The 10,452-nt window shown below is 36.6% G+C and overlaps 1 protein-coding gene across 2 annotated transcripts in view; it reads right to left on the reverse strand.

Moving 5' to 3' along the window:
- Positions 1-221: 221 nt before the first annotated feature.
- LOC107744086 (synaptotagmin-10-like) overlaps positions 222-10,452 on the reverse strand; it is a 13,219-nt gene continuing 2,988 nt past the window's right edge. For both annotated transcript variants that reach the window (XM_016557577.1, XM_016557569.1), the window contains exons 3-7: positions 7,724-8,285; positions 3,150-3,270; positions 1,824-1,995; positions 1,207-1,336; positions 222-778 (exon numbers count right to left, since the gene is read on the reverse strand). In XM_016557577.1, coding sequence (XP_016413063.1) covers positions 707-778; positions 1,207-1,336; positions 1,824-1,995; positions 3,150-3,270; positions 7,724-8,285 — 1,057 coding nt within the window. In that variant the 3' untranslated portion in view covers positions 222-706. The remainder of the gene's footprint in view (positions 779-1,206; positions 1,337-1,823; positions 1,996-3,149; positions 3,271-7,723; positions 8,286-10,452) is intronic.

Here is a 10,452-nt window from a genome sequence, read left to right on the forward strand (position 1 = left end):
TGTTTTCTCCTTCATAATGCCTCTCAGAGTCATGATGACAGACTCTAGAAGGAAGATCCATCCTGTCTCAAATAGTTGTAGACTTTCGACATCTCAGCATCTTAGTTGATATAAAGAAATGTTGTTTTATAACAACTGTAAAGTATTCTTTATATAAATAAAGACATATTAGAGGCTTGATAAATAATTGTAACAATGTTGACAACTTCATTGTTCTCCATTTGGTCACATGATTGTATGAATGTTTTGCATACCAAACAGGTCTTGATTTCATATTGGAACACCTCTTTATTTTCACTCCCCTAACCCTCCATCAAATTTGTCAAATATTTTCACCAGACAGGGTAATATGTATCTGAAACATTCAAGAATATGAAATTATAAGCACTGTCATTTCATGTGTCTGTGACATGACATGGAATCATTATACTGTCAAACAGCAAGAAGCGTAAAATTTTTTCACTGTCAGCTTCAAAGTGACCTGAAAACTATTGTTTTAGGAGCTCATAAACTCAGCACCAGTACAGCAAAATTTCAAAGAATCAAATACTTGATTATGTTTGTAGCAGGGATACCAGTATTGATTAGTCCTTTTCTAAATAAAAATGCAAAGTTACAAGCTACAACTAGAAAAAAATATTCCCTATTAATTATACAAACCAAATGTGTTTTGCAGTTACAGTAGATTTGTGTGGACTCCAGGATGTTAAGGGGTCTGTGGGGGTTTTGGGGATGGACATGATCCTTGACTCTCAAAACTGGATGCTCTTCCAGGCCACTGCAGGGACAGATGATACCAAAATATCACAACAGAGTAGTTAAGGACATACTAGACTTAAATGCACTTGGCAAATGGATCAGAATAAGCCTAAAGCAATACATCAAGGCTCAATCTACATAACACTGTTGCAAAAGTTGTCATTGTAATTTATTTTTAGTTACATTTATGTGCAAATGTGACTACAAATTATTATACAAATATTTATTGCATTAGGTCCAGTGAAAATATATAGTTTTTCATAATTCATTTGATACTGAAAAAATTTTTTTTAATTAAATTTAAATCTGCAGAACAACATATCAATAAATCCTGCAAATCCAAATGTTTACATTTTGCATGCCATAAAAACAACATAATGCAACACTTTTCCTAAAGGGTAAGTGACAATTGGGTCCTGCTTTCTGTTCTGATTCCTAGTTTCTCACCTCACAAAGTGCATGCCAGTGGGTGATGGGCTTGCGTGGGTAAGCTAGCATCTCGTTCCAGTGGTCCCTCCCAAGCCCCTCCGCATCCGGCCCGGCCCTGCACACCCCTATCACTTCATTGTGTCCAACTCTGAAAGAGAAACAGAACATAAGACTTATTTTAGAAACCGTTTGCAGTGACAAGTGGTTTGCTAGCTTTCCAACACATCTCATGACAGAAAGGATGCGCTTCCAGATAAAAAGACTAAAGAAACCAGTGGAAATATTATCGATTATACTTGATCAACAGGACCTTTGTATAAATGATCCCACATCCACCCACATATATATTTACTCCTTAATGGTTGAGTGATGTTTTGATGCCATAATCTGCCCTTAATTACAGCGTAGCTGTCTGATTTAATAAATTTGCACAGCAGTGTTTTACAAGACCAGACTGAAAGATCTCCATTAAGATGTTTGCTGCAAATATCTGAATAACAACTGCCAAGCATGAGTGGTTTCCTAGCATGCGATCTTCATCATTATCATCTCTCATGCCAGAATAATTTGTCTTCAGCATGCTATGAATTTGTATGGTTACAGTTTTGATATCATCTAAAGGAGCAAGGACTGACCTGTCGTAATCCATCACCGTGATTGACAGGCTGACCTGCTCCACATTCTCAGGTGGGATGTCGAAAATGATGGCCTCATTATACACAGGGTTGAGTGTGTTCTTTTTGGTGGTCGTCTTCCGCTTCTTCAGTCTCCGACCGTCACATATGAGGGAGACTTTAACATATGGATCTGTGGAAAGCAGCAAAGTGAATGTGTCTGAAGCTTTTCAGATCCGAAACACAAAAAGTAAAGCTTTTTTCCACAACCAAACATTTTTTTAGACCTAGGTAATAGTTTATGCATGAAAGAACATAGTTTTATTTGCATTCATACAACAGTTCTTTCTGGTTCTCGAATCTGATTGGCTGAGAGCCTTTTCCAGTAGTGCGATATTCTAGTGAACAGAATCCAACCATTTCACTGTTTGTACCACTCGGCTTGCAGTATTTCTCACGGCGGTTCACTTGTGCCGTTGAACTGCTGTATAAACACAATATCACACTCAAAGCAATGCAATATAGCTGTATATTGGCACGGCTGTGATTTGGCCGTAGGTAATCACAGCATGCTGATATACAGCCATATTGCATTGCTACGAGTGTGATATTGCTCATTTTCATTTATTTTCTTTCTTTCTTCTTATGTTCAGCTTGCGATTTGACAGACCCCAGACATTTTAATATCTCACCAAACGTGCTTAGCATTGATGTGTCTACTAGTTGATGACTTATGAGAACTCATACATAAACAAAATGTTAACCTAATAACATGCATCAAATGTCCTCTATGAAAAATTGTATATCTATTTTGGGGATTGCGGCGACCTTAGGCATAAACAAAATGCAATTAATTTTCACATTTCTTCTGAATGACTGTAGAAAGAAAATTCTGTCAATAGTCTAATTGGATTTATTTTGTTGTATTTTTCTACAATACATTTTTGTATTTAAAAGCCTTAATATATTGGATACCAGTGACATTTTTTTTTTAAAGTGCATGTCTAAATTGTGGTACAACTGACGGTTTAGGTTTCAACAGTTTCTGTCTACATAAACTAAAAAGGAGAAAATTGGTTCAAAAATTCCTATTATTATTTTCACTGTCATTGGAGTCTCTAGCTATATCAGGGGTGTCTAATCCTGCTCCTGGAGGGACACTAGTATGCAGAATTTAACTCAAATCCTAATTAAACAAAGCTAATCAAAGTCTTTAGGATAACTAGAAACTTTCAAGCAAATGTTTTGGGGTAGGTTGGAGCTAAACGTTGCAAGAAGCAAGTTTGGAACCCCTAAGCATAAAGATAGTAAAATTGTGAGGGACAGAACATGAGGGTTAGCACTGACCAGAGTAGCCGGTTATGTCCATGGCTTTCAGATTGCGACATTTGATGACGGTGAGGGTCATGCGTCCAGCCGTGGGAAGATAGCAAAGGGAATACATAATTTCACCCAGATCAACACTCTCCTGAAAGAAAGAAAGAAAGAGAAAAAGAAAGAAAGAAAGAAAGAAAGAGAAAAAGAAAGAGAAAAAGAAAGAAAATTAAATATTGAAAAAAATATATTGTGCAGCCAATATAACAAGTTGATTTGACTGTTGGCTAAAGTGATGTCTGCACGTCAGTGTCCTAAAATAGCATTACAAATGATTGATTAAATGATCTGCAGGATCTTCAGCATATATTGTAAGATGATTTTTATTGTAATATATTGTAAAATAAGTCTCTCTCGAGAGCACTTCATGCGACTGCAAACAAATCCTTATTGACTGACTCTCCAAATAGACTTTTATTTGCCTCGTCAACAACAACATAGCTTGGCAGATATTGGACTAATGTTTGCTCATCAGGTTTAAACAAAACCATATTCTATGTTAAATCTAGAGAGAGGCTATATCTGTAAAAACTTTAGGGAAAAAACTCAGAAACAACTACACAGTTGTGGAAAGAAATATGACTCTTCTAAGAAAGCAAGCTTTTTCCAGGAAGACATTAAGACTTTCATAACAGTTGTGTTTGTGTGTGTGGACGTGTTTCTGTGGGATGTATAGTTTGGGTGGCTTGTGCGATTAAATAACTCAATTTTGAATGAGACAGATCTAGCTTCCCTGGCCTTTATTAGCTTTGCAGAGGTGGTAAGGATTATTCTAAAAGGCCAGTGTGTATTTTGGTATTTACAGCCCTTCGGTACTGGAATAAGACAGCCATTATTCTTTCAAAGGCAGCTAAAGATAGTGATTCATCTGTCCAAGTAAAGATTAAAAAACAGATTGCATAATAGGGAGAATCATACATATGTAACCACTGTTGTACTGTGTTAAAATTTCAAGTGTACCACATGCCTATTTTCCAGCCTTCCAAGTGCAATTTCTCAATACCATTGATCACATACCGTGTTACCTTTTTTATTAGTAATTTTTGTCTTCTGATTAAAAATAATCTTTAAATTGAATTACTATTTCATTATATTTATACATTTTTATTCAGTTTTACTCTACAATGGCAATACACTGCCGTTCAAAAGATTAGGGTCATTTTAATGTTTTTGAAAGAAGTCTCTTACGCTCACCAAGGCTGCATTTATTTAATGTAGTAAAAACAGTAATATTGTGAAATATTATTACAATTTAAAATAACTGTTTTCTATTTTAATATATTTTAAAATACAGTTTATTCCTGTGATGGCAAAGTTGAATTTTCATAATCATTACTCCAGTCTTCAGTGTCACATGATCCTTCAGTAATCATTGTAATATGCTGATTTGACACAGAAACATTTCTTATTTTTATCAAAAAACAGTTGATGACAAAACAGCAGCATTTATTTGGAATAGAAATATTTTGCAACAATGTAAATGTCTTTACTGTCACTTTTGATCAGTTTAATGCATCCTTACTAAATAAATGTATAGATTTATTTTTTACAAAAATCATGCTGACCCCATACGTTTCAATGGTAGAGTACATGTAGTCAACAAAAATAACAGTTTAGTTACCAAGAAAGTGCAAAATGAAACCATATATTCAAACATTTTGTTAATTAAGCATGTATCATTTACTGTTAATGTGCAAGTGAATCCCCGACTATTTGAAAAATATCTTTAAAAAATCAGTGAATTATTAATTTCTTGTGGTGTGCTTGTTATATTTTTGGCAGCAGTACTGTTTATTTTAATTCTCATTATCATGATGCACATTTCCTTATCTAATCTTCATTATTTCTGACAAAGCCGTTTGTTAACAAACACTGTTGTCCATAATTGACAAGATATATATATCAACACTGATTATACTGTATATCAAACAGATGTGGTACCTCCTCTGTTGTATTATGACGTCAGATCCCTTTGTGTCACATCCTATCCCCTCCTCTGACTGCTTTTGTTATCCACACCACAACTGTTGAATACAGAGAGCCACGGGCTAGTTCTGGAGTCACGTCTCCTATCAGCGTTTGTGTCCAAAACAATTCACAAATCTTTTTGGGGCAATAATACCCTTCCTGTTTTGACTGGCCAACTTCCTCTCCTCCAGATCTGAATGGCCTTGTGCCACAGTAGCAATGTGCTCCAAAAACAGAGAACAAAATTAGACCTTCAAACGTCAGCTTAAGATAAAATAGAGAGTTTCAATGTGCAGTCGGAAGTGTAACGGAGCAAGGCTGCAATCTATGGCTCCGACTATTTTAGGAATTGAGAGTTACTAGCTTCTTTCCGCAGTCGGGGGCCTAAGAGCAGCTGGTCTGGTTCTGAGAGTCAGCAGATCTGAATGGCCTTGTGCCACAGTAGCAATGTGCTCCAAAAACAGAGAACAAAATTAGACCTTCAAACGTCAGCTTAAGATAAAATAGAGAGTTTCAATGTGCAGTCGGAAGTGTAACGGAGCAAGGCTGCAATCTATGGCTCCGACTATTTTAGGAATTGAGAGTTACTAGCTTCTTTCCGCAGTCGGGGGCCTAAGAGCAGCTGGTCTGGTTCTGAGAGTCAGTTTTTCTCCCTAAAGGTCAGCTGTGATACTCTTATAATGGAGCACAACAGGTCGAAACCTCTCCACCGCCTTTCCAACACTAAACATCAATACTTCTGTATTGTAGCTATGAGGCAAAGCAATAGTCGGTGAAGAGAATGAGAAGGAAATAGCATGAGAATGATCCAAATGTTAGCAAAATACAACATAAGTGATTTGACAGGCACCGAAATGCGCATCCCTGTCAAGCAAACAATAGGAAAATGAATAAATATGCTGAAAACAACACAATCAGGAAATTAATGAGCCTGAAAGAGACTGATGCATCAAATAAGTAGGAGGACACGATTGCGTTTCCCAAATAGGAATGACTCATAATCACAGATTCTCTCTGTGGTGAACAAAATGAAACGCTGTCACCATTTACTTTGTCTTTGAAGTAGGAAGGCAGTGGAATGTCATTGTTAAATGCATCTGAGTCACTGTAAGTGAGGTGAGTGTGACAAACAATGCCTTTCACCTCTACAGATCGTCTAGCAATTTAACAAGTCAGTATATACAGTATGTAATAATATATAATATAACGTCAAACCTGTGTGCATATTACCACTTAAAATAGGGTTTAATGTTTCAGGTGCTGTGAGAAATCATAGATTCTGAACTAAGTACCCAAACCTTTTTCTTTACCTTACCTTTACAACCTTGTTTTCTTCAGATATCTAGTATATGCTCATAATAAGGCTAAATACTTTTATATTATTCAAGCGCTAACTATTAAAGTGATAGTTCATCCAAAAATAAAAAATATTATCATTTACTCACCCTCATGTCGCTTCAAACCTGTATGACTTTATATGTGAAATACAAAAGAGGATATTTTGAAAAATGTCTTGTGTTGCAGTCCATACGATGAAGGTCAATGGGGGTCCACTGGAGTTGTTTTGGATCCCATTGACTAGTATAATAATAATTATATGAACAAAAATAGTTATAACATTCTTTAAAATACCGTATATTGTGTTCTGCAGAAGAAAGAATGTCATACAGATTTTGAATGGAATGAGGGTAAGTAAATGATGACTGAATTTTCATTTTGGGGTGAACTGTTCCTTTAATAAGAGCTGTCCTTAAAAATCCCTCATAAACAACATGACTGATTCAGTTACATAAGCTCTGATATATTAACTGAAGCGTAATGAGTGGGCTTCATTATCATGAAGGCCAATCTGACTAAGGAACCTAAAAAAATACTATGGAGGAAACTGCTTATGCTCCTTTGTCCTAAAAATGTACTGCCAGTAACATTTCTTATTTTAGTCTGCAGTCAGTGGGACGGTAGAACAAACTCAATTTCACACCTGTTGGATTAGTCATGGCTGTCGTTTGAATGCTCTGGCTTGATAATCATGCTTCCTGTGGCTCTGGAAACTGGCAATTGGATCTATATTTGGAAGGGGTATGTGGGTGCCCTGAAAGGGTGAGTCAGTTTGGAGATGAGTCTCCCTATACACCTGGCTTTACATAACAGATCAATCTATCCGTTAATGAGACCTTCACATTTGTGCAGTCAGTTTCCCTTGAGCTCTGTTTGACTGAAGCAGAAGTATGTGACCAGTTAGTACATATGTGAATACAGCTGCCCTTCTGTTCGTTCATTTGTTTGTTTATTTTTCAAAGAAATCTTTGTCAAACCAACATTCAGTTTGTCTTGACAAACTTTGGTTTTAGTTAAAAAATTACAGTTGAATTACTGATTAATTTCTTTGAGTTTCTATTCATTTAAGTTCTGCTTCCTAACATTCAAATTCTACATCATGTTTGCTACCTTAACTCAAATTCAATACAAATTGAATTAGAAAGACATTCTCTGTTCGACTCTGAATGGCGAACAACCCTTCCAGAAATCTGTACTGGTTATGACCTTTGATTTTCTATATGCACAAGGACTGTACTTACTGTAGTGGCAGCAAGGATGTCCTTCCAAACCACAGCTTCACGTGACAGGTCAGACAGCTCAAACAGGTTATCAACCACCACCTCACCGATCATGTCATGACTCGTAAAGCGGTCAAAGTCGAACACGCTGAAGTGCAACTTGCGATTGCACAGCTCACTGTACTCCACAGGGAAGCGGAACGTCTCGTCGAATGTGGGGTTGAGCGTCTTGCGGTGGACCCTCGTCTGAAACTTCTTTTTGCGCTCTGGAAGCAGGTAGATCTTCACGTAGGGGTCAGAGGTGCCTGTGAAGTCTTTGGCGGGCAGGTCCAGGGCCTTTAGAATGCGAACCACTAGAGCTTGTTCCTCATAGTCGTAGCTGAGGGCAAAGCTCAGCTTGCCACACGTCTCTACCGGCTCCTTGGCGCCCTCTTCAGAGTCCACAGACTTCTGCTTGTACAGCTCAGGTTTGATACGACCAATACTGACTGTAGAAGACTGGCGCACAGGTAGAGTGTCCATGGTGAAGTCCACACTGGTCACATTCATCTGCCGCGGAAGGTGTCGGCGGAAAGAATTGTGCCTATGAAAAGAGAAGAACTTTATTGCTACTTATGAAAAAATAAATTGAAATATTTTGTAGTTACCAATGGATCTTCTGCAGTGAAAGGGTGCCATCAGGATGAAAGTTCTAACATCTGATAAAAACAACACACTAATGTTAACTCCAGTCCATCAGTTAACAGTTTGTGAAGTAAAAAGCTGAATGTTTGTAAGGCATTTTCACTTTAAATTGTTGCTTCTGGCCAAAATATCCATAATCCATAATGATCCTTCCTCCAGTCAAAGAGTCCATTACGCTCTCACATCAAAATCCACTATAATATTTGTTTTGAACTGTTTTGGACTGTTTTTACTTGTAAACGGTGATTGATCTGTGCATATTTCTCTTCTGATTCAGACAAGATTGCTTTTTCACTGGAAGAAGCAATATTATGGATGGAGGAAAGTAAAAAAAAATGTCTTGATGAATTTGTTTCTTACAAAAATGCAGATTTTCACTTCACAAGATGTTAACTGATGGACTGGAGTCGTGTGGATTACTTGTGGATTATTGTGGTGTTTTTATCAGCTGTTTGGACTCTCATTCTGACGGCACCCATTCACTGCAGAGGATCCATTGGTGAGCAAGTGATGTAATGCTAAATTTCACCAAATCTGTTCTGATGGGAAAAACCTTGTCTACTCCATAGCACTTTAGTATCACATGTTCCTCTTCAAAATCTTTTATTGCATTTTTAGCAACTTTTATATTGTAGGCTTGACAGTATTTTATTACAATAGTTAGGCCTGGATCTTTTTACTAGAAAACCTATTTTTAACACTCATCATGACTCCTATGAGGAAATCATAGTTCTCTACTTATCCTTGGCGTTTCCTTGCAACTAGCACCTTTAGGACGATGACAACAAACATATGACAATGACAGCATGATACAAAAAAGTGATGGATTATATCATTTAACATCATTAACTTGTGATATATTAATCATAATATTTTTATATAGCTATTTTTCCACATAATTCAGTTTTTCTCGCCTGATCTTTCTCTCTCTACTTTGTCCAACTCTTGTCTGTCACCTGCACATTTGCTGCATATTACGCCTTGTAATTTGCACAAACATCCCAGCACAATGCAATGATAAATTGAAGATAGACAGTAATTAACTGCTGTCTTCGGATGTTTGGAAGAGCACTTCTTTTTTATTAGCACATACACCTGTCAGTCACCTGTTGCAAAATAAACTGATGCCTGATCGCTACATGAACTAAAACTATCCTCTCTACTCATTTGATTTTGGTTCATGCAAGCTATCGAACAATAGTATTTTATCATATTACAGCAGAAGAAAGTTCATTTTTGCAAGAATGGGCATCATGTTCATGCATGGTTAAATAAAATGAATTGTACATACTTCAGTTAAACATTTTAACTATAGAAACAGACCTAAATTCCAGCTTAGATACTAAAGGCATTTAATGGATATTTTCGCTTGATATGTGGAAAAAGTGTAATTTATTATGGGTTGTGACTGTGAATCATATCTTAGAAATCATCACTCTAGGCATTGTAAAACAATAAGGAGTTACATAATAATAGCAGTTTATATATCTTCAGTTTCTTCCCCAGAAAGCTAAATGATTTAAAACCTTCAATAGTGCATTAACTCATCAGAAATAGTTTAACTTTATCTTCTCCACAACATAGTTCTGCTCACTTTAGTGATCAACCTACCATGAAATGACCATTTCAAAGAAACTAGCTTCACATTTAGCATATTTTAAAGTCTTTTAAATAAGGTTTGACATTATTTCAAGGCATACAGTATCTGCCTCTTTATTTATTTTATTGTTTCTTTAATATTGGAAATGAAACTGGAGTCCACGTGATGTACTTCCAGAGAAGTTAATATTTAACAAAACGACAGAAGAATGGGAAAAGAAAACAAAAAAGTGTCAACCCAAGTCCGGCCAAACTGTCTTTCACAATGACCATTAAGTAGCTTCACCTGGCCTTTTTATGCACCCCATCAATGTGCGATTTATGAGAACACCTGTTTTGTTACACAATGTTGAAGTTTATAATGACAATTCTGTGGCAATAATGGATTCCATGAGGATCCAAGCACAGCTGTTCCTCACCTCCCCAGTCGGGCAAGCAGTCGCAAGCATGTCAGCGCTATTACGTGG

This window comes from Sinocyclocheilus rhinocerous, unplaced genomic scaffold, assembly GCF_001515625.1.
Source record: "Sinocyclocheilus rhinocerous isolate Xijiao unplaced genomic scaffold, SAMN03320098_v1.1 scaffold551, whole genome shotgun sequence".
In the NCBI taxonomy this organism is placed as follows: Eukaryota; Metazoa; Chordata; class Actinopteri; order Cypriniformes; family Cyprinidae; genus Sinocyclocheilus; species Sinocyclocheilus rhinocerous.